The 24,480-nt window shown below is 46.3% G+C and overlaps 2 protein-coding genes across 3 annotated transcripts in view; one reads left to right on the forward strand and one right to left on the reverse strand.

The window, feature by feature from the left end:
* Positions 1-665, reverse strand: part of Zdhhc3 (zDHHC palmitoyltransferase 3) — a 51,035-nt gene extending 50,370 nt beyond the window's left edge. For both annotated transcript variants that reach the window (XM_021172453.3, XM_021172455.2), the window contains exon 1: positions 405-665. The gene's annotated coding sequence lies outside the window, so the exon portion shown is untranslated. The remainder of the gene's footprint in view (positions 1-404) is intronic.
* Positions 523-22,749, forward strand: Exosc7 (exosome component 7). The gene is made up of 8 exons (XM_021172171.2): positions 523-731; positions 5,708-5,809; positions 6,060-6,154; positions 14,504-14,669; positions 17,137-17,207; positions 17,443-17,566; positions 18,495-18,650; positions 22,520-22,749. The coding sequence occupies exons 1-8, from the start codon at positions 675-677 to the stop codon at positions 22,622-22,624; spliced, it is 876 nt and encodes a 291-aa protein (XP_021027830.1). The 5' UTR covers positions 523-674; the 3' UTR covers positions 22,625-22,749.
* Positions 22,750-24,480: the final 1,731 nt, after the last annotated feature.

Genomic DNA, 24,480 nt, shown 5'->3' on the forward strand with positions numbered 1-24,480 from the left:
CGCACGGGGCAAGGGTAACTTGCAAAGCTCTGGGTCATTATCTGATGATGGGAGTAGGGGAGGAAAGGATAAGGGAAGATAGGACAGAGATCGATCCCTGGAATGGAAGGAGGGGTGAGAAAATTGAGAAGCTGGCGCCCCATTTCTGGTGCAGACCCTTCTCGACCAGTGACCTAACGAGGGATCCATGGTCTCTTTCCTTCAGCCATCCTAGGGACCAACTAGGAGGGGGTTGAGGAGATGGTCCCTCATGGGCAGCACGACTTCCGCCTTCCTGAAGTGTCTCACGTGCGCGCGCTCGGCTACTTCGACTCCGGCCCGAGCGCTCGGGTTGCGCGCTTCCCATCCAGTCCCGGCTGGGGCCCCGCGCCTCCCTCCCTCTGGGGCTTCCCCACTGCACTGACCGTCAATCTGTAGGCAGCTAGCAGTCCCGCGCCGCCTGCTGCTGCCCCGGGGCCCAGCCGCCAGCGTCCGCGATGGCTCGGGCACCCGGCACCACGGCTTGCGGGACTCGGCCTCACACGGGGCGGTGCGAAGGAGAAGCCCATGGAGCTCCAGGCGGTGGCGGCAGCCGCGGCTGCGGGAGCGGCCACCGCGCGGGCTGATGACGCGCAGGCGCGGTGGGGAGAGGCGCGAGCTGATGACACACCAGCGCGCGCGGTGAGCTGAGCAGCATGGCGTCGGTGGCGCTAAGCGAGGCCGAGAAGGTCTACATCGTTCATGGAGTGCAGGTAGCTGTGGCGGCCGTGAGTGCAGGCCATATTGCTCAGGGAGGAGGTGCGGGGCGGCCACGTGGTCTGGACGGACCGCCGAAGCTTAGTGCTGCATCGAGCGTGCGTCCTGTATGCCTAGTTGTCCACAGCTCTAGGGATGGAGGAGATTCCTAGCTCATCAGGGAGCGGCGGGCAGTCCCTGAGGCTGCAGTTTAATGAAGGAATGTCCTTGTGGCCTCTGCACGCCCTGAGAGTGCAGTGCCCGAGATTCTGTAATCAGAATAGCGGCACGTGAATGGACTCTGGTGACTTTGCACACAGAGGCCGTGTATCCGAGGGGGAAAAGGACTTTAAAATACTGACAGCAAACACCACACGCCACACACCCCCTAAAAACAGGAAAGAAGGAAATGCATCGGTAGTAGAGTGCTTGCTTAGCATGCTCCAGACCTTGGTGGCTGGCACCTGTAATCCCAGCAGCTGGGAAGTGGAGACAAGAGAATCAGGAGTTTAAGGCCAGACTGAGCTATAAAGACCCAATCTCAAGAGAAATCACGCTGACACACACACACACACATCTTACAAATAGAGAAAAATAGGGAGTGTTTTTCTTTCTGGCGGTGCTGGAGATTGAACCTCATGGCCTTGTGCATGCTAGGCAGGCATTCTATCATGGAACCGCATACTCAACCCTTTTGGGTTTTTTTCTGGGGGGGGGGGTGCTGGTTTTGCTTTTGAGGAGGAGAGCTTTATATCCAAGGCTGGTGTGTAACTCCTATCAGTCCTGCCTTAGCAGAAGGCATGCCTTATCACCATCCGCTGAGAAGAATTTTTTCAAAGCAGACTGGTAGTCTATGGTGTAATTGTTGATTTACCTGTTTTACTTGTGGGGCGCTTAGATCTTTGGGTAGCTACAGTGACTACCGCGATCTGGGCTCAGTCCTGCTTTTGAACGTTCAAGAGAAGTGAAGAATGTTTCCTGGCAACCATCATCTAGTATCCTACAAGCCTTCTCCCTACAGTTGATCTTGTGATGTAGCCATCATAGTAAGGTGACCTGTTAACCATTTAAACTACATAATGCAAGTGAAAGCGCGTTCTTTTTAAAATCATATGACATACTGTTATCTTCTCTACTTCATATAGAGTAAGAAATGCCAAAATTCAGTCATTAGGTTTCATATTAAACTTGAGTAATAAAAATCCAAACCCACAACTCATTAGCTTTTTAGTTCAAGATCAGGATTAGTAATAGTGGGGTATATGCCTGGCATGGTGGCGCACACCTTTAATCCCAGCACTTGGGAGACAGAGGCAGGTGGATTTCTGAGTTCGAGGCCAGCCTGGTCTACAAAGTCAGTTCCAGGACAGCCAAGGCTACACAGAGAAACCCTGTCTCGAAAAACCAAAAAAAAAAAAAAAAAAAAGTGGGGTATATGCACAGTGGGTTGTATGGGAATGTTAAAGTAGTCAGTCCTAGGGATGGGCTTCCCTTTTAGTTTTTAATATTTTTTTTTGCCAGAAGTGTGACTTTGTCATTCCATATCTCTAGTCTTCATGGTGACACATTAAGTGCTGTTGAGATTTAAATTCTACAGATTCAGGAAATCTTAAATGACCTGAAGAAAAAGTGGGTTCATTGCAAAAATTGGAAATCTTCTATCCAGAGCTTCATAATACTTTCTCTCATAAGAACCATAATGATTGGTGACTATCTCTGGTGAAGCCTCTTCTTCACCAAACTGTGTCCTTTCTCAGTGGTCTCTTGCTGTCCAGCTTCCCTTCCATCTTGGTAAAGTCTGTCCCATCGTCCCCGCCCAACCCCTTTAATTTTGCATGGCTTCTCAAATCACATCATGGCCTAACAACTTTTTGGTTTCTTGAGACACGGATTTACCTCTAGTTGTCATGAACCTCAGAGAGATCTACCTGCCTCTGCCTCCTGAGTGCTTGGAATAAAGGTGTGTGCCACCCTGTTGCACTAGTCTAACAACTTTTAATTAGATCAGACATCCAATTTCACTGAGAGAATTGGTCTGGGCTGCTAGTGGTTCATTACAAATACAGCTGGTCACCCCCTGTGTGGCATGCCTTGGATCACACACCTACCTCTGGCCCTGTTAAGGGTGGATAGTAAGTCAGGTGGCCGCTCCAGAGCTATAACTCCAATGAGCTGGTCTGTCCTAGTAGGTGTTAAAGCTGGCCTCATAGCCAGACCAGGCTAGGGCTGTTGATTAGGCTTTCAAACAAGGCTTTCTTGGGGTCTGTCAAAGCTGTGTCATTGCTTTGTTCTTGGCTGCTGGAGGAAGGCATAGCTCAGCTGCTGTTTTTTGTATTTCTGCTCCCTTTCTAGCTCTTTTAGCTTGATCTTTACCTGAGTCTGGTCTTCAGTGATGAGATTGAGAAGTCAGTCTGACCAGTCACAACTGGAACTAATCCCCAGCACATTTCCTGCTTAGCCATTTGCCCTTTCCATTCAAAAACCCATGGCACAGAAAACCTGTGCCCATGTCTGTGGCCTTATTGAGCCATAGCCTTCCAAAGAGAGGCAGAGCTGCTCAGGGAACTTGGAAAGTGAAATAACAATTGCTACCTAGTTTTACCTTCCATTTCTTGTGACTGGGCCTGCAATGCTAGGCCAGATAAAGTTATTTTCTAGAAGGAAGACACTTAAATCTGAAGTCCCCTGTAAGAAATGTCAAGGTATTTGACATGTCAAAGCAAGGTAACTGAAGGGTCACCTTCGAGAACTATTTCTACTCTAGAACCCTCCCGAGTATGTTGAAGTAGGAGCACCAATTATCATATACCATTTCCAAGTAGCAGAGTTGTTAAAATCATGTGGGTAACTGCTGTGCAAGTCACCAGGAGCTAGCAGCATCCAGAAGCCCCCAGTCTGCAGTGTTCTAGTCTGTGCTGAAGGTCAGGGTCCATGCCATCATAATGCCAGAAATTGTTTCCTTCCTTGTTGACTTTCAGAACGGATCCTTCAGTCTTGGATGGCAGTAGTCTTTCTTTGTTTTCCCCCTCTCCTTTGGAGAACATCCACCCTCTTCGAGAACCTGAAGTTCATTATTATTTCTAGTTGTGTGTGTTGTTATGTGCACAAGTGAGTACAAGTGCCAGCAGATGCCAGAAGCATTGACTCCCTTCGAGCTGGAGTTGCAGGGAACCCAACTGAAGTCCAGTATGTGCTCTTAATCACTGGGCCATCTCTCCAGCCTCTTGCTTGTTTGTTTAAGAGAGAAAGAAAGAGAGAAAGAAAGGGGGGGGGGAGAGAAAGAAAAGCAGGAAGGTTGGAGAGATGTCTCAGTGATTAAGAGTACCTGTTGCTCTTGCAGAGCTGTTTCCAGCACTGACTTGGTGGCTCACAACCATCCACTACTCCAGTTCCAGGGGATCTGATGACTGCTTTGACCTCCTCCAGCATCAAGCACACACATGTTCACATACATACATAAAATAAAATGAATGAATCTAATTTTAGAAAATGCCTTCAAGGGTATTTGAAGAATGAGGAAGATCTTAGTGAGATGACTTGGGGCATTTTATTGTGTGCACTGTGTGTTGGCTTTACTTGGTATACACCTAAGTGTTTGAAGAAAGAAGAGGTTGTTACTCAGAGCTATTTGACTGGAGGAGTCACAGTGACATTCCATAACCCTGGGAAAGTAAATAAGAAATTAAAAGTAACCAGGATTCAGTGGAACAGAAATATAAATGTTGCAAAGGAGTCAGGTTTACAAATAAATACTGTGACTATAGGGAAGGGAAGGAAGAGTGAGGAGAAGAAAACCGAGACATTGTATCTAACTGTACTCTACTGCAAAGTTTATTTCTCCCGGGAGAATGGTTAGCAGCCCTGAGACAATCTATATACTGAGGGAAAAGGTATATGGAAATATGGGATAGATAATGAAAGCCAGGTTTCTCCCTACCTCCATCTCTAGAGATTTGGTACTGGGACTCAGAGAAAAAAGTTACAAATAAGAAAAAGCCTGGAATGAACTGTGAACATGAAGTGGGAAGTGAGCTATTGATTTGAACTCCTGGCTTCTTGATAGATGGGGAGCTAAATGAAACCTGATGGTTAGTATATATTCTTTCTAGTTCTGTTTGCTGAGATGTTCTAAAATTCCACAGCAAATTTAGCACCCATATCCTGGTTTTTGAATACTGTCTGCCAGTAAGAGGAACCAGAGCTCCTTGGGGAAGGGCAGGGAAAATTAACCAATGGCTAGAACATTTTATGTTGTCAGAAATATGAAAGGATTAAAAGGCACAAAGCCAACCTAAAGACACCAACATGCTTGGGAGTGACAAATATCAGATTATAGCACAACATAAAATATATACCTATGAGTTGTGCTGTTCTAAGTAGACAATGAAAAACATAAGTAGATTTGCATAAGGGACAGGCAGCATGTAGCTACCCTGGAAACTTCTCATACAACAGGGTTAACACTGTTCTGTAAAGGATGGGTGGGAATTTGTGTATTTCCCTTCAGCAAATGGGGGAACAGACATAGCTCTCACCTCATTACAGAAACAAGTAGCTCACCTGCATTAGTTTGTTGATTATTTTAGAAGGTTAAATGTCTTAGATTGTGTATAACAGGTCTTGTAGAACAAATTTGGAGTAAACAGGGCTCAGGTTGAGACAGTTGTGTCTGTAGCTTTAGCAAAGCATAGCCTTACAGATTTGGATGTCTGTGTGTCTGTCTGTGTCTCCATTTTGCTTGCTTTAATGCATGTATTCTGTACATCGAAACATGCCAGGCCTTTGTAGTGAGGCACATCTGACATGAAACCATAGTTTTCTCATCATTACCTGTAGGATAAGTCACTACTGAGTCTCTTCCTTATATTAGGCTGGTAGTATTGTCAGTAGTGTGAGGACAAAATTTGAGGTGAACCACTGAGACAAAAGGAGGTTGTGTCTTTCTGGAAGGGAGTCTGAGTTTGGGATCACATCATGAACCTTGTTCCTTTAGGAAGACCTTCGGGTGGATGGCCGTGGCTGTGAGGACTACCGGTGTGTTGAAGTGGAGACCGATGTGGTGTCTAACACCAGTGGGTCTGCCAGAGTCAAGCTGGTAAGTTCTGTGGCCACTGTTCATACCCAGGTGGAGAATTGGAAATCAGTTACAGGCCCTGCTGTCTTGGGGGAGGGGGTGCACATTGGTCCTGAGGAGACCAGTGTCCCTAAGCCATACTGGGAGAATACATCTTTCCAGACCCAAAGCACTCCTCATCTTAGAATACCATATCCCAAGCCGAAACACCACAGCTGTCTTGAAGAGGAGTGTGGTTGTTCCTGAGAAGGACTCTTGGATGTGTCTACAGGGTCACACAGACATCTTGGTGGGAGTGAAAGCAGAAATGGGGACACCGAAGCTGGAGAAACCGAATGAAGGCTACCTGGAGTTCTTTGTTGACTGGTCAGTACTACACAGGTTGTTTTTAAGCAAAAGAAATCCTTGGGATGTCACTCTGGGGTAGAGTGTTTGCATAGTGTGTAGGATGCATTAGATTTGATCTCCGCTCTCCCCCCGGACACACACACCCTAAAAAAGATTGAAAGAGAAGATTCAGAAAGTGAGTCCTGTCGTGTTTATTAAGTCGTTCATTTATCCAGGAGGTATTTACTCACCAGGCAGTAGGGGACCTAACCTGGTTTTAATCGCCTGATGCTTGCTAAGCTTTTCTTTCTCTGAATGAAAAAGGCCTTCAGCTTGGAAGCGCAGCATATGGTCATTATGAGGGTCGAGTGACATTGCAAATGGTAAGGTGCCTTGACAAACACCAAGCACAGGTAATATCGATCGTCTGGTCCACAATACCCTGTTTCTCTTCCTGCTCTTGCTCTGCAGAGAACACTTCCTTGACAGGTGGGTCAGAATCAGCCACATAGCCTGGCAAGCTGGGCAAGTAGCCATAACGCAGGCCACAAACGTGTTGGGAAGAACCAGGGCTCCGTGGTATCTCATCCAGCTCCTGGCCAGACTGTGTGGCCTCAGTCTGTACTTGAATCTTTTCCTCTAAGAAAAGGGGATGGTAATGTGGTCATGAGGAAGAGTGAAAACAGAGCCGGTCCTAGGCAGCAGCTGACTCCCCTGGGATTCAGAAACATTATTTCTCTCCCCGTTTAATTATTTTATTTTATTTTATGTGTATGAGTGTTTTGTCTTCGTGTAAATATCTCTGTACAACATGTGTGCCTCCTGCCGTTGGAGACCAGAAGAGGGCGTTAGATCCCCTGGAGCTGAAGATACAAACAGTCATAGGTGCTGGGAATTTAACTTGGGTCCTCTGCAACAGCAGCAAGTCCTCTTACCCACTGAGCCGGCTCTCCAGCCCCAGGATGGAGACTTTCTACTGTAAGGCTTCATCTCAGCCTCTATCCCTGCCTTGCTTCTCGAAGCAAGTGCTGACAGCAGAGGGCCTTTGTCTGAACACAGTCCAAGAATGGAATGTGTAGGGAATTCTGAGTGCTTGTGAGAAAACTCCAGGAACCCAAGACAAGAGTCTCGTGACCTCAGTTTCTTCAAAGACATGGGATTGTTCTTGGAATGTGTTTTCATGCCTCCTAGTTATAGCAGATAAGAGTGAGTTTACTTCAGATTGTTCTTCACAACTGGCTATTGTTATTTGATTGTATGCCTCTGTGGGGAAAAAACTTGCTTTGCCACGTGCAGCTTGTCCTTTTGATTATATACAGCTTGAACTTGTGAGAACTTTACCCAAATGACCTTTCTTAGCCCTCTAGATATAAATTGCGTGATGCACTGAATAAAGTTAGCTATCACATGAGACTTTAGTCCATCTCATTTTTAGGCTCCAGTCTCCCAGTTTCCACTGCCTCCAGATCAGCAAACATTCTATGGGTTAGATCCCTTCCTGGTTCCTGCTAGGTCTGGGTGTGTATCCTGTAGCCCTAAGACGACCTCCGAGTTTAGAGATGTTAGAGGGACCATAGGACTTAGCATATAGTTGTACACATGGCTGAAATTTGTCATAGCTTTGTAGATGGGGCAACTTACTTGGGACATTTCTGCCCCTTAGAGATTCTACACTCAGGATTTTCAGTGGGTGTTGTCACATAAGGACCCTCTACAGTTCCACAGCTTAGACTCCCAGAAGAAAAGCATAGGACCAGTTAGCAAAGTCTAGGCACAGTGGCCACTGTGTCAGCCCTGTCCATACAGGAGGGCCATGTTTACATGGTAGTTAGTCTTCCTGTCTTCATTTTCAAACACAGAAGTTGACCCACATTGGACTCCTGTGAGAAAAAGACAAATCAAGTTTACAGAGAGGAGACTTCCCAGGGTCAAGTGGCCAAAATTGCAGATCTGACTCTGTATCTTGCTCTTTCGATTCCTACAGCATGCAGAAACCAGTTTAAGAAGGATGTTGAGCTTGGGAGAATGAATGTCCATTCATCTTTCTGGTCAGTTTTCTTTCCACCTCGTCCTCCATCCCCATCTCCGGCAGCCTCCTGCTTGGCTGTCCTCATCAGTTGGGTTGTCTTGGAGTTGACTCATCCTGCAGGTTTGGTGTATAGTAGTGCTATCCCTTCCTTTGCTGCTGAAGGAAGCAGAACTCCTTCCCTGGCCTCATCTCAAGTTCCATTATTTACAGACAGAAGAGCTGTAATTCCATTCCTTTTCCTTTTCCTTTCCCTCCTTTTTTATTTTTTGCCCCACTCATCCTGAGCAATAAAAAGTGTACTCAGATGCTGGGGTGCAGGGAAGGAAGGATTTCACTGGACTCTGATTTGTGACTTTTTCCAGGAGATACAAGATTAACATATGCGCCCTCTCTCCCCTGGGATTCACAGCAGCAGCTGTGAGTAAACTGAGTTTAACAGAGCTTGCTTAGGGAGTGGAAGATAATTGTGGATGGCTGCATTTTCCCCAAGTCACTGACCCTGTTCTTACCTGTTCTTGTTTCATCTTTGTCTAAGTCTTTGGCAAAACTGACACAAGTCTGGGTCCAGAGAGGTACCTAGTGTTGAGGTGACGTGACCGTGGGCTCACACCGCCTGAGTCCAAATGAAACTCAACTCTGGCACAGTTATATTTGTCTATGGGCCATCTTTTCCCTTATTCCGTTGGTCTCAGGAGACACCATCTAACATGGGAAGTACAATGTTTTTCCTGCAGCACGACATGCAGAAATACAGTGGCTTGCTGAAAGATGGAGTTCCTCTGTCCAGAATTCACAGAAGTCTCACTGTACGCTGTGTATCTAAATATGAGAATGTGGCTGGTGAGCCTGCTATGCTTGGCCCGATCTTACCCAAGTTGTCAAGGAAGGGTGACTCCCATGTGGCAAGATTCTTTACACTGCTTCCTTTCAAAATGTAGTTTATCAAGCAGCCTCTCTGACCTGGCTGAGAATGGCTGTCTCCTGGTCTATTTTCCTCCTAAATCTCAGAGGACCTCACTAGGAGCTCCAGTTTCCAGGGAGTTCTGAAGCCTGTCAAGATGTATAATCTCAAGGGAGTGAATTCTAGCTTTCTTAGAAGGCTTAGCTAGTGTGGTTGGCCCTGGAAGCAGAGTCACGCCTGTACTCTTGGGTGTGCCTTGCTTTCTACTTAGCAAATCTTATCCTAATCTTCATGATTAAGCCTGTATTAAAAGAAACTTCCAATACTTCTTTACTATAAATAAAAATAAAAAAGAGGGCTGGGGGGCTGGGCGTGGTGGCGCACGCCTTTAATCCCAGCACTCAGGAGGCAGAGGCAGGCGGATTTCTGAGTTCGAGGCCAGCCTGGTCTACAGAATGAGTTCCAGGACAGCCAGGGCTATACAGAGAAACCCTGTCTGGGGGGGGAGAAGTGGACTGGAGGTGTATCTCAGTAGATGAGTGCCTGGCTAGAATCCACAGTGAGAAGCTGAGGTGTATGGGTCAGTCAGTAGAATGATTTGATTGCCTTGCATGTAGGAGGTGCTGGGTTCCGTCCTTAGTCACACAAAAAAATCTTCAGAGGAGACAGAAGCAGGGACGGGTCCATAGCACAAGTAAATCCATTCCTTGTCCTCCCTTATCAGTGTTTCTGGGGCTCCATAAGAATCATAAAACCTCACTTGATGGAGAAAAAAGGTTGCTAGGCCCTGCAGGCTGCCATCTGTACTAGAACCTCACTTGAGACTTCGAGGAGACCAATCCCTTTCTTGCTGCCTAGGAAACAGAAATGGCTCTTGGGTGCCTATGAATGTGCTCAGCAATATGTATACCACATGCTGCAGAGCTCTGCTGGAGAGCCCCTATCTACAAGCTGTAACAGTTGCTCCCCAGTGGGAGGAAAGTATTATAATTGGTGTTGGTGTGCGCTTTCTCCTGCCACTCTGAGCCCAGCTTGATCTGCAACTTCCAGGTTCTTATTATTTCAATTCTCAGTGGTACTGGTCTCTCAAAGCTAATTGCTTTTCTGCTAACTCATTCTCTTCAGGTTTGTCTCCTTGGAATGATAATATGGACCCAGGTAGCTCTTCACTGCCTCAGTTTGGCCTGCTTCTTGTGAGTGGTGAGACATCTTGATATGTCTCAGCTCTTTGGTAGGGTACTAGCTACCTAACCCCACCCAACTCCAGCAACTCCAGGCAGCACTTACCATAATCTGGAATCAAAGTGGACCTTAAACCTTTTCATAGGTCCTTGCCTTGATTGTAGTAGCTGAGAAAAGTCCATCTTAAATGAGAACTTTGAAACTAGGTTGGTTTCCATTTAAAGCCTGGATGAGAGAATTCAGTTAGTTGCATGTTGCCCTGAGTGCCACTAGGTGGCATCCCACTGAGTCCCTGCTCAGCTTGGACTTTGATCAGAGCTTTTGGTCCTAGGAAAAGAAAGGCTTGGTTGTAATTGGGGAATCCAGGACAATGTTGTCATTCCTGGGTTCCAGTGTGCCAAGTATCTGTTAGTTCCCTCTGGGATCTTAACTGGTTTTTAGTATAATCACATGTATTTGAGTCTTTGAAATCTGGTGGGTAGAACTGTATATCTGTTCTTTACCTGTCAGGAGAACACCGTTCTTGGCTGAAGGGCTGGAGATGGTGACAAAGCAGAGAGGTGTACCCAGGTTCTGTAGTCTCAGAAATGAGTGCTTACGCACAAAGGAGTCAGCCAGGGTCAGCCATTCTCTGCAGCAGCCTGTCATGTCCCCTGGCTGAATAGATTTTCAGGCTATAGTGGTTGCAAAGGGAGCAACAAAGGCCCCGAGTCTGGAGTCCCACTCTAGGTAGACATTGCCTTGATCTCACCCTATGCCAGTTAGGCCAGAGATATGCCAGGCCACAGGAGCAGGGTGGAAGGGATGAGTCAGGAGGGTGGAGAGCTGGCAGAACCCATGTTCTTCCAACTGGTTGAGCTGTTTTTCTTGCTCTGGGAGAGGGACTGGAGCATGCTTTATGGAGACACTGAGTTAGTTTGGTAACTAAGAGCATTTGTCTTTATGATATACCATGATGATACATACAAGTAGAAGCCTGGAATTTCCAGCCCTTGTACATTCATTCTCATTTATTCATATTCTCTCTCTCTCTCTCTCTCTCTCTCTTTCCCTCCCTCCCTCACCCCCCCTCCCTCCCTCTGTCTCTGACTCTCTCTCACTTAACAGAAAGTTTTCACCAGGACTGCTTTCTTTGACCACACCTATGGTCTGATGATAAGTCTCATGATAAGAACACTCATTCTTTATCAGAGACAAAATATAAGCCCAAAGCAAAGCGTGTGTGACATGGGAAGGTGGCTGCTGTCGGGCCTGCAGTGCCTGAGTTAGACCCTTAGCTGATTAGACACTGTTCATCTACAGCAAGTTACACAACTCCTCATCTGAATGGTGTCACAGAGTAAGGGTGTGGTTCAGTGGTAAAGAGCTTTCCTGGCATTTTTGAATCCCAGTTTTATTTCCCAGTACCAATAAAATAAATATAGATGAGACAGCTGGCCCTGTCTAGAGTTGCTGTTTGAACAGAATAGCATCTGAAGTGCTGAGAGTTGTGTGTACGGCATAGTAAACATTTATTAAATTGTTTGTATTTGCTACCCTGTAAAATGAGACTACTTCCTTTGGGCCTCATAGGTCACAGACCACCTGTAAGATTTTAGTTTCTCTTATGTAGTACTTTATTTTTCCAGAGGAAAGACATTGTCTTGCCAGGCAGTGGTGGCGCACACCTTTAATCCCAGCACTTGGGAGGCAGAAGCAGGCAGATGAGTTCAAGGCCAGCTTGGTCTACAGAGCAAGTTCCAGGAGAGCTAGGGCTGCATAGAGAAACTGTCTCAAAAAAATCAAGAAGGGGGAGGGGGAGAGAGAGGGATGGAGGGAGGCACGAACGAACCTGTCTCTGCCTTCTTGAGTGCTGAGATTCAAGGTGTATGCCATCACACCCTGCTACCAAAGGAATTAAAATGCTTTTAATCATACCTGGGAAATGCCAGTGTCTCCCTTATTGAATGTGTTGCTCACTATTGTGTGGACCCTTTGTTTGGGTGTGTGCCATTACCTGTGAGGGCATTTGGCTTTCATCCCCTAGAGATGGTCTCTGTGGCCCTTTCCTCTCTGCTCAGCACAGTTGTAAAGGGTCCTTGTGTTAGTCCCAATGATAGGGCAGAATCTTCATTTCTCTACCTTGCCTGTTTCTTCTTTGCCAGAATATAGGCACTCTGGCTTTTCCTCCATTTATTTATTTATTTATTTATTGGTTTTTCGAGAGAGGGTTTCTCTTTATAGCCTTGGCTGTCCTGGAGCTCACTTTGTAGATCAGGCTGGCCTCAAATCCGCCTGCCTCTGCCTCCCGAGTGCTGGGATTAAAGGCGTGCATCACCACGTCCGGCTTTATTTTATTTTTTATGTGTCTGGGTGCTCCATGGAGGCTGGAAGAGGTTGTCAGATCCCCTGAGACTGGAGTCACAGTAAAAACTTTTTGTAAAAAGTTATGTGGGTGCTAGGAATTGAACCTGGGTCTTCCGGAAAAGCAGACAGTGCTCTTAACCACTGAGTCATCTCTCCATCACCTCTCTGTTCCCCATACTAAACACTTACCTCCTCTCTCCTTGGCCTCCTCTGTAGGCGGTACCTCCTCTATAGAGGTACCTATAGGTGACTACCCTACAACTAGGAGCCATGCAGGTAGTACTGGGCCATGGTTACAGAAGCCTCTAATCTTCCTCCTCTTATGAGCTATGCTAAAAGAGTGGTATGTTCAAAAATAAAAGGCTGTTTTAAATGGATAAAATTTACTTCAAATTTGCTTAGTCCCAAGGAAATAATGAGACCTGGCTTTGTGAACAGATGAGTGTAGACAAACAGTGTAGAAGATTAGTGGTTTACCCTGGGGCTAGGAAGTTGAAAATGTGTCTGTTGTGGTATTCAGTGAATATAAGAGACAAGGGCAAGTGTCCATGATTGGTTTGTGCACCCTGAGACCTGTGTGTCTGTGTGGATGATGTCGAGCACGTAACCACATAGAACTTAATATTGCCTGCTTGGTGTTAAAGTTAGAAAGAGACTGTATGTTGCTGTCTGTGGAAAAGTTTGGTCCATGGTCTTAACTGTTCCTCCATAACAGCTGCTTTTTACTGTTGTGGCTGAGGCTGACAGGAGTTTGGGAACTGCCACATTGCCGTGGCAGCGTGAAGCTTCTCTGTGCTCTTTAATTTGGGTTCTACTTGCTGATAGTGGAAGGAAAGAGCAGGTAATTAAAGAATCAGAATTATTATACAATGAATGCTGCTCTGTGATTTGTTCTTAGACTATACCACTGAGTAAGATCCTTTCACCATTAAATAAATGCCTGGGTCCAGTTGTGGGTCACCACGCTGGCATTGTTTTCCCTGGAGCCTCTCTCTGCTCTTGCTGCTTTGATTCCTGCTTCCCCGGAGTCTGCGGCTTCTTTACCCTTCAGGAATCATACATATACGTCCACATATATCCCCACCACCCCCACCATGCATGACTTCAGAGTCTGAGCTGATGCTGGCCCTCACTGTCCTGACTACACAGATGAGTGATGTGTGCTTACCTCACAGACTTAATATGCTGCTTTGAGTCCCCACAGAACTCTCTGAAGAGTCCTGTAAAGCCTCTGAGTCATATTAGAGTGGCTTGTGTGAGCTCTTGTTAATTCTTTGTGAAGGTAATTGGGCATAAGTATCAAGAGTCCAAAAAAGGATTTTTTTTCCCCTTGCTTAACAGGCCAGCATATTGTTGTGTTTCTACTCATTTTCCTTCTCAGCACAGGGATAACCTCGTTCTGGAGTCTGTCCTACTATCTCTCATATACAAATAATATATATATTTTTTTTTTTTCTCTTCCTAGATCGTTCTCAAGGGTCTGACACTGACACTGCACTGCTGTGTAGAGTGAGAGACCTCTCTACTAATCCATACTTCACAGTCTTGAGGCTTCCTAGCTTCACAGGCCAGCCAGAGATGAGTGTTCTTTTATTCTGAGGAGTTCATTATATCAGCTGAGGTTTGCATTGCCACCGATCTGTTCTTTCTCCTCTACTTGAAGGCCTGTCACATCCACTGCCAGGTGTAGGGCACGGTGCCGGTCTCAGTCATTGCATACACCTGTAGACCCACAGGGCCATCCAGGGCCATCCATGTCTCATTTCAGTGACCTTGCTCTTTGTCCCTTTTGCCTCATGAAGGCTAGGACAGCTCTCAGCTTTTGGTCCTTGTGTGATATTTCCGATACTGGCTCTCTAGCATTCCGCAGAGAATAAGGTCTTTGTACTGTTAGAGACTCACTCACTTTTTCTGTTGCTGCCTTGTGTAGTTCAGCCAATGCTACCCCAGAATTCGAAGGGCGAGGAGGTGATGACCTTGGCACAGAGATTGCTAACACCCTCTACCGGATATTTAACAACAAGAGCAGCGTAGACCTGAGGTCCCTCTGCATCAGTCCTCGGGAGCACTGCTGGGTTCTATATGTGGATGTGCTGGTGAGTCACCTTGCAATGTCCCTGTCACACTACCCTTGTTGAAGACCTATTGCTCTCTTTCCTCCCTCTACCCTTCCTCCTCTTGGAAAAGTGTTTTCAGCATCCATTTTCAGCATTCAGATTATTTGGGAGGAGGCCGTCTCCTATAATACTTTTATTTACAAGATAAATACAAAACATTAGTAAGTAGTACATGTAACACTGTTCTATAATAAAATTGTAGTCATAACAGAGTTGTACCTAAAATTACCCATAGGAGTTATCAGGGAATTAACAACAAGGACCCTCTGGGTAGTACCAAACAGATGTAGAGTTTGAGTTTGGTAGGTTGGCATTTTGTGTGGAATAAGCTCTTTCCACTGATTTTTCTAAGCCTTCCAATCCTTCTGTGAGTACACACTAGAGACCTAGAGAAGAGAAGGAACCAGACTCATTCTGATCCGTGGGGAGCAGACCTACAGAAGTGAAGAAGTCAGCCAGTGTCAGGCCACTGACTGCACTTGGCCTACTCTGGGAGGGGGAGCTGGGCTCTAGGCCACACCTAAGAAGGAGGATGTTTCCAAGGGAAGCTTGCACGGTCAGTGGGGTCGGAGTGCGCTCCTTCCTGTGTTTCTGACTAGAATAGATAATCACCTGAACTCACTGCTGCTGAGTATTTTCAGACTCCATGTAAACGTAGATGATAATGGCAGGAAAATGGTAAATAACAAGGCACCTCTGGGGATGAGAGGCTGCTGCTCTGCAGTGTCAGGAAGAGCTGCGAGCTCACCTGTAAGTGTAGGAGCAGACCCTCGGCAATGTGTATGGGCTGTTTCTCAAAAACCTGAGAAATGGATCTAATTTTCAGTTTCAGAGTTTTCATTTGGGTCTTAAGTATACAGTCAGCAATAAGCATTTCTATACATCTGGGTCTTTCTCAGAAGGGATGATGGATGCACAAATACATAAACATGACATGCCTATCAAATCCAGAGAGAGAGATTCTTGACTTCCCAACATGGAATGTAGTTAAAGCCATCTGTAACACCCATCCACTCGTTCCCAGAAATAATGACTCTGAGGCTTAATATTTCCTGAATAAATGCCTAGACTAAAAGCTTTGCTTGTTCCCTGACTAGCTTATAACTTCATTGCCCATATAATCTATTCTAAGTCATGAAACTTGCTGGGTTACCTGGTCCTCAGTTTCATGTAACCATCTTCTTCTGTGTCTAGAGTGAATAGCTCATGTCTCTTTCCCAGTTTCATCTTGATCTCAATCTCCCCCTCTCCCTCTCCTCCCTCCCCGCCCCCTCCCCGTCTCTGTCTCCCCTCTGCCAGATGTTCCACCTCCTATTTCCTGTCTCAGCTCATTGGCTATAGGCTTTTTTATTGACAAATGATGCTTCCATGCAGTATGTAAAGATTCTCTCTATAGTGTAACTTCTCTATCTCCTTGGGGAGTTTGGTTGTTGACTTTTTTCCCAGAACCTCAGGTAAAGGTGCCTTGGGAGGGTAGATTTGCTGTTTCCAAGTGATACAGGCTCTGACCTTGGCAGCAAGAGACTACCAATGGTAAACTTGGGCTTTTATAGTTAGTGTACAGTGTATACTGGTAAGGTCTGAGCAGTGGGTATGCGCCTTGTTAATCACATACCAGAAGTGTCCCCGAGTCCATACATGCAGTATCCTTTGTTAGTCATCTGCTAGTGAAGGCTAGAGTGAGGTTTACAGTGCAGTGGGCAACCATCTGGGGAAAAGTTAAGTCAGTCACTGCTGAGGTACTGACCCAGCTGCTTGTGAGAACCTCGTCACTTCAGCAGGGCAGTAGGACCTTGCATGTGTGCCTGTGTAACCGCAGCCATGGACTAGCAGCACTACAGCTAGGGAGCATGTTACTCTCCTCATGACTCACCTAGCCAAGGCGGACAGCCCAGCTTCTTATCTTTATTCTTATTTATTTATTTATAGTTTGGCTATTTGGTTAATTGGTTGTGTTTGTTCTTTGAGACAGTCTCTTACTGTGTAAGTCTGGCTATTGTAGAACTCACTATGTAAACCAGGCTGGCCTTGAATTCACAGAGATCCACCTGCCTCTGCCTTTGAAGTGCTAGAATTAAAGGCATGCACTCTGTGTCCAGCTTTGTTTGTGTTTTTGGTGGTTTTTGGTTTTGGTTTGTGTGTTTGTTGGTTGGTTTTGGTTTTGGGGTTTTTGTTTGTTTGTTTGTTTGTTTGAGACAGGGTTTTACTCTATCCCAGGCTGGCCTGGAACTCTCATTGTATAGCCCTAACTGGCCTCACCCCTATGATGAGACTCCTTCCCCTCCCTCCTGGGTTCTGGGATTATAGATATGAACCACACCTGGCTTTATGTCTTTATTTTTTAAATATACATTCAGCATGGCTTGGGAATCTTTCTTAGCTGGGTTAATGTTTGGCGATAGGTAACACTGACTTTTCCTTTCCTCTCTGTGCCTTTCTCTTTCAGCTGCTGGAATGTGGTGGGAATTTGTTTGATGCTATTTCTATTGCTGTAAAAGCTGCTCTCTTCAACACAAGGTGAGTCTTCCTAAAGAGCAGTCCTGTGAGCCTGTGTAGAGCTCATCGTGGAACACTGACAAGGGAATTGTACTGTCTAAAATGGTTTTAGTGTTGAAAGAGGTGATGATGTCTAATGTTACGCTCCAGGAAAGGGGTTTGTAAAATGCATATATTTCGACTCGTGTTCTCAATCTCTGAGAAGGCTAGCTTCCTCCTTCCCGTGGCTGGAAGTTTTCATTACTCCCGTTTCCAGGATACCAAGGGTTCGTGTTCTAGAGGATGAAGAGGGGGCAAAGGACATTGAGCTGTCTGACGATCCTTATGACTGCATCCGACTGAGTGTAGAGAATGTCCCCTGCATTGTCACCCTGTGCAAGGTATGAGCTTGTCTCTTAGCAGTACTACTTTCCCTGAGAAGTTGGGTCTCCTCCAACCCTGGCCTATGAGATTACTTCATAGGTTGAGAGGTTATAGTTGTACACGCTGTATAGATGCAGCTTTAACCCAAATCTAATAATTAAGTTACACTATAAACCATCATGTATGAGTCCTGAAAGAGGGCTTTGTTAGCAGTGGGGCTGTCTCCCTCTGCAGCCCTGCAGTGCTCTGTGCTCATTTTCATGAACTCACTTTACCCCAGAGTCCAAGGTAGCTGGACCCTGGCAGGGTCCTCTGTGGACCCTGGTATGCATATCTCAGAACTGAGGCCCTGGTTGTTGCGTGTCAGGTATGGCTTGCACAGAGCTCAGTCTGACATCTCGCATAGCCTCAGAACTGTGTTGGTTGGGATTGTGACTGATTATACCAGAGACTTGTTAATATAAGAATAAAACTAAGCCAGGTATGGTGGCTCATGTCTATAATTCCAGAACTCAGTAGGTTGCAGCAGGAGGACCACTGCAGGTTTGAGACCTGCTTCTACCAAGTACGTGAACAGCAGGGTTACAATGCTCATAGGGTGTTGGGACTGGACAGAGCTCTGGAGGATGGGGTCATCTTGCCCCTTAGCTTGGCTCTCTAGATTCACTGTTGGAATAAACAAGATGGCACATGGCCTCTTGGCCTCTGTCCTGATGAGCTGTCTGTGGTCTCATGCCCTTTGTTTCCCTTTTGTCTTTTTATTATTCATGCAATGAACCATGATGACAGTGTTGAGCATTCCTTCCAGCATTTTCCAGATGAGCAGAATTTAAAATAAGATCTGGGAAGGTCTTTCTTGTACAGTCTTTGTAGGCTTTGTGTCAGGGGTGTCTGGGATCTCTGGTATATTGTTCACATGTGTGTTAAGCAACCTGGATCTTGCAGATTGGCTGCCGGCATGTGGTAGATGCCACACTTCAAGAGGAGGCCTGTTCCCTGGCCAGCTTGCTGGTGTCAGTGACCAGCAAGGGAGTAGTGACATGCATGAGGAAAGTGGGGAAAGGAAGCCTGGATCCTGAGAGCATCTTTGAGATGATGGAGGTAAGGCCACAGTGCTGGGGCAAGCCTGGCTTGGGGAGCTCACTGTTTCCTACCTCTTCATCACCCAGGTGTCTTCCCCTGACACACTAGGACCCCAAGTTGGGTGTGAAGAGCAGAGCGTTGATGAGATAGTGGGTAGAGCTTTAGGCTGGGCTTCAGGCCCTGCTAGTGACTGTTTATCTTCACCAAGTCTCTCCTCCACTAATCCCTAGTGGCTGCATTTTGGGTTGAGTATCTGAGGGCATTATCTTTGACTGTATAGAGTCACATAACTATTATAGAATGAGGAATTGAATTCCTGTCCCTTCCGAAGAGAGAGTAGGTAAGACCAGTGCAAAAAGAGTGACCTATCCCAGTTCTTCACAGCCTGCAAGTATTTGGGGGAAAGCTGGCAAAGGTGGAGAGATGGCTCGATGAGTGGAACAATTCCTTCACAAATGTGAGGCCCTGATTCAGATCCCCAGCTCCCACATAAAGAACTGGTCAGGGTCGTGCATGCTTGTAACCCCAGTACTAGAAGGCAGAGAGAAGTAGAACCTGGGGTTCGCTGGCTAGCCATGCTAACCAGGGGTGAGCTTCACATCCAGGGAGACCGTGTCTCAGAAATGAAGGTAAAGAGTGATAGAGGAAGACGCCTAGTGTTGACCTGTGGCCTCCAAGAACACATAACAGGACATGGTGGCAGTGTGCTGGCTGGACCCAGGTGTCACCCTGACCTGTGGCCAACAAGACTAATAAGTCTCTGAGGAGCAAAGGCTATTCCCTAGACCTTCATGCAGGAACTCCAGACATTTGAGCTCAATAGTAGTACAAACAAATCACTTCTCATTTTTATTATAAAAACAAGCAAACTATGAGTTGGCATTTACCGTTAGCTTAAACAGATAGAAGTACAGCGAGAGAATCCACCTGATGTTAGGATCGGTCGTCTTTGCTCATGTGCAAGAGCCAAGAATATTCCTTTCCCACAGAGATAATGCCGACATGTCAGAGCATCCCCTTCATGCCCTTGCTTTTAAACGCCCTCACTTATTACAGTTTGTGAGTTTTTATAGACGGCCATCTTGTGGGAAGAGCACTCTGTGAAGAACCTGCCCCATCTATAGTTCATTGCTTGCTTCCACACCAAAGTGTAAGCTGTGAGGACATGTCTCCCAGGCTGTGCGTTCCAGCCTAGGACCTCCTGCAGGGAGGGAAAGATGGCAGCTCCGAGAATACGAGGGGCAGAAGTACTGGTGTGTCGGTGCCCATTATCTCTTGTTCTCCGTACTCTGCTAAGCAACCTAGGTTTGGGCTTCTCTACAGATAGAATGCAGTAGGAGTCCTACCAAAGACCTCGTCAGACAGGAGGAGCTCAAGCTTCCCTTGGAGAGAGCTCACCCAGAGGACTGAATGAGAAATCTGTAAAAGTGTCCTTTACGTGCCAGAATGATTGTTGACTCTGAAGCTTGCTGCCTCAGTCTGCTAACCTAGGCCTCGTCCTGGGAAGCTTCCAGCCTCTGTACAGTCTTACCTAGGCCGAAGATGTTTTCAGCCTCTGAGACTTACTGAATGAGCTAATCGTTCTTAGCTCTCTCTGAACTCTGGCTGGCTAATCAACGCAGCCATTCTGTCTCAAATTTCTTTCTAACCTGATTGATTCAAACTGGCTTCTCTCAGCTTTTCTGAATTGCTCTGCTTGGCCTCAAACTAACTCTGTTCTAATCTTCTGGCTCCTTATCATTCTTCAGCCCATTCCCTCTTCACCTGTGTCTAACTTATTTTAAATCTCTCTGCAACATGTCTCTGGTACAACTGTCCTGGTAAAACTGCCTCCATCCTCTCTCTGCACTGCCCCCAAGTAGCTTCCCTCGCCTCTCTCTTCTACTGAGAGTTATACATATCCTATTTTATTAGCTCTTTCTCTGATTCATCACTTTGCCACTCAATTAGACATCACTTTTAAACATGGGTGCTTCCTTCTACAAACTTTACCTTCATTGTTTGGGACTAAAGGTGTGTACTAAGGTCATGTCTGTATTCTAGCCAAAGGGATTAAAGGTATGTCCTAAGGACTGAGCCTCACCAAAACTAGAAACAGTTCTGTTTTGTTGTGTTGTGTTTCTTCAGTAAATAACATAATCTCAGGATTCACAGAGCAATCAAGTATCCTGCAACAGAAATACAGGTGTTTTAAACAATAGCAAAGATTTATTGTGTACTACATGCCAGGAACTTAGTGTTTTTCCCAATCTGTTATCCCCCATAGTTATTCACATTTTTTGAGATGAAGAACCTGAGGCATGTAAAAGATAAGCAGGTCTCTCTGAAGTGTTGTAGCTGTGCCTCCAGGGCTGTCAGCCTGTATTTGCTAAGAGCTTAGGGTCAGGGTTACAGTGGCTGGGAAATTAGCTCCATCAGTGAGCTGAGCCTGGGCCTCCCTAACCTGAGAATGGGGTCTACAAATGTGGCTCAAAGAACAACTTAGCTCTGCAGGCTGTGGCCTCTGCTCTCCACTCCTGTTGTCCTTGCTCTTACCTCTTCTCATCTTACTCCCACCTTCATTTGCATGGATAGTTAGACCACCTGTTTGTTAGACTTGAACATCTTTCTGTAGTGGAGGGTGTGTGTGTGTGTTTGTGTGTGTATGCATGCATGTGTGCATGTTTGCATATGTGTGAGTGTGCATGTGGGGAGGAGCTTTCTCATGTAAGTGTGTGTGTGTGTCTGTGTAGATCCGGAGGTTGGCACTGTCTTCCTCAGTCATTCTCCACTATGTGTATTGGGGCAGGATCTCTCACTTGAACCCAGAGCTCATTAATCCAGTTAGTCTAGCCAGCCAGCTTATTGTAGGGATCCCTGCTTCTGACTCTCTGTGAGCTGAGATCACAAGTTTGCTACCACATCTGCCCAACATTTACTGGGTGCTGGGAGTCTGAACTCTAATCCACAATAATCTTTTCATAAGTTTTCATATCTGGAGGCTCATCTCACATGACAGCTGGCACGAGGATAGACCCAAAGGTTATGACTGGCCTGGGATTGGGGTCTGTAGGCTTAGTGCCTTTCTCTCTACACTAAGATCCAACCCAGTGTCAATGTCACAGCCATAGGCTGTGAGAACACTCAAAGTTTTCAGTAGAGACTTGAGGTTGATATATTATAATCTTAAAGTGATTCATGAGCCTGGAGCCAAGATAACAAAGATTTCATTTGGGGGGTTTGGGACATTCTGTGCATTTATTTAGTTTTTTTGTTTGTTTGTTTGTTTTGTTTTGTTTTTTTCTAGCCTGTCTGCTGTTAGGGTGCTAATGGCTAAAGTAGTAGGTAGTCTGACCTGTTCTGTGTCACTTTTCTAATGCAGCTCTGCAGATAGCCAAGGACCCAGTCCAGGGGCAGACTTTGGCACCTGAGACTTGACCTGGGAGGCAGCTGTCAGCTGAGTTAGGAATGGCTTATTAGTAAGATGACCTGGTAGTCTGCTCTTCAGCCGGAGGGTTCTCTGTGGTCTTTTATCCTTATTATAAACAGTGCCTTGGACAGCTTTTGGTTGGCAATGTGGCTGTTTGTTGTGGCCACAGGAGCACTGATGGGCATTCTTCCCTGGCCCTTCATGCTTTGTGTATTTAGAGGATCTCCAGGGTGTAACTGTGATGCTGTTGGGGTTTAGAGTTCATGTTGTATTAATTGAAAGACTGTTCTGTTAGTGAGCTGGAGTGTAGCCTGTGGAATGTATACCTAATTTGTAGGGCAAATGAAAAGCTGCTTTAAAAGTTCTGTGATGCAGACAGATGTGTAGGTATTGGGCAGACTAGCCAGCAGGTGGGGGCTTCTGGTCAGTTTGTACCTCACTAGCAGGTGACCTCTGTCCTGTCCCTGTCATCCTACAGAGCAGCAAGCGAGTGGGCAAGGTGCTGCACGTGTCCTTGCAGAGCCTTCTGCAGAAGGAAGAGAGCCTGGGGCCCAAGAGGCCGAGAGTTGGGTTCCTGGGGTGATTTGTCTCCACTGCGCATTGGTTGCCTCACTTTTCATTGACACTGGTTTGTATATATTTCTCTTAATTGTCAAAATCTAAGTCCACATTTGTAAATGTAAAAATAAAGTCTATTTTTTTGGTCCATTGGTGTTGTTAGCATCTCCAGCTTTATACCAAGACACCATCCTGCTTAGCAGTCTGCTGCCAGGATGGAATTGAAGTGAGTCGGGAGCTACCTGCTTTAAAGTACGAGAGAATGACAGCAAACACCAATCATCAATCAATTCAAACCACCCCCCACCCACCGTGTACTTGGTGCTTCTGAGGGTCAGGAATAAGGAAGCCATGGCCACAGAGGAGGGCCCAGGCCTCCTGCCTGTACCTGCCAGGTAACCTTACCAGGTCCTGCCAGCCAAGAGACCCAGAAGAACCTTCCTTGGGTCAGGGGCTTAGTGGCCACTTGGGTCCCTCCCCATCCTATCCTACCTTTCTTAGATTTTTCTGCTTTTGTTTTAAGTCAGAGTCTTATGTAGCCCAGTGATGCCTTTGAACTCCGAGTCTCCCTGCTCGGGATTAGGTTGCAGGCATGTTCCGGCATATCAGACTCCAGTCTTGTTTTCAAATTCCTTTGTGTTTTATAACCCCACCCTGATGTTTCATAAGATGGCCGTGTTGTATCAGCACTATAAAGGCTGCTTAAGGAATGTTGTCATTTGACTTACTAGCCAGCTTTCATTGCCTGGGGACAGTAGAGAAGATAGTCTACTCACAGTGCAGCATGGTGGAATTAAGGCTTCGTGGATAGAGGAGTATTTGTGTTTTTTCCAGGAGAACTAAAGCTCCTAAATCAGTCTTACAGGGCCCTTGGGAGGGAGCTGACTCATGGAGAACATTTCAGCCAGAGGTATTTGCATTCCGCATTGAGTCAGCCAAATAGGGTGAGGTGTTAGGAACTTATCATCTAATGGAAAGAGCAGTGTGGGCTGCAGCCCTCATGAATTAACTTCAGAGTCCCAGGCATGGGCCCTCCCTCGTGTGACCAGGTCCATCCCTGCAAAGAAGTAGCTGGGTTTGTGTGTCCCTGGAAGCTGCTTACCTACTGATAGCATAGCTGGGCTGTTGTGTTTTCCCAGTGCATGCCACAACAGATGCCATGTTACCCAACAAGGCAGGAGACAGGCTTTATCCTCTGTCCTGTGCCCATTGTATACCCACGAGGAGTGATTAGCAGTGGTGGTGCAGACAGGTACCTCAAATATGAATGAGGTGCACAAGCCTCGGTTCCAAGGACCTCTTCCACTCGATCACTTTGTCTGTGTAGGACAGTGACCACTTTTAGTGCTTTTGTATGTGCCCATGGGTAATAAAAATGAATGTTGAGGTTACCACAACAGTACCATGGGCACAAGCCTGGGACAGGGCACCCGGATTCATATGCCACCCCCCTGTTCACTTCTCATCTTCCTCTGGCTCTTTGGGAAAATTGGTGAGAGAGGAAAACTCCAGTTTGTAGGTAAGTTGGTTCTGTACGTTGGGACAGCAGTGAGGGAGCCAGAGTCATAGAACACTTGGTGGCTTGTTTTTCATGAAGGGAGAAGGGTATATAGCTAGTAGAAACTTGTTTGGGTCACTACCCAATGTTCTCCAGAGAGAAGGGGTGTGCTCTGAAAGCAAAGAATATGGCATGCCCTAAGATCCTGCAGAAGAGGGACCTGCAGAAAGTAGTCTGTCACCAGCTACTATCTTCCTGAGGGCCTTTGCAGACTCAGAGTGTAGGCTATGGATCAGGCCCCAGCAACACCTTTGATGCTTGTGTGATGGTTTTCAATCTGCATTATCCCCCAAACAGCGCTGGGCCCACACCTGCCAAAGTCC

Source organism: Mus caroli, unplaced genomic scaffold, assembly GCF_978045245.1.
Source record: "Mus caroli unplaced genomic scaffold, Mus_caroli_1 scaffold_11, whole genome shotgun sequence".
NCBI lineage: Eukaryota > Metazoa > Chordata > Mammalia > Rodentia > Muridae > Mus > Mus caroli.

Excerpts from the sequence above, each read along its gene's own strand:
- Exosc7 (XM_021172171.2), top strand. The coding sequence starts at position 675 with ATGGCGTCGGTGGCGCTAAGCGAGGCCGAGAAGGTCTACATCGTTCAT. Across the intron at positions 732-5,707 it reads ACATCGTTCATGGAGTGCAG|GAAGACCTTCGGGTGGATGG; the intron begins GTAGCTGTGGCG and ends TTGTTCCTTTAG. Across the intron at positions 17,208-17,442 it reads GCTGCTCTCTTCAACACAAG|GATACCAAGGGTTCGTGTTC; the intron begins GTGAGTCTTCCT and ends TCCCGTTTCCAG.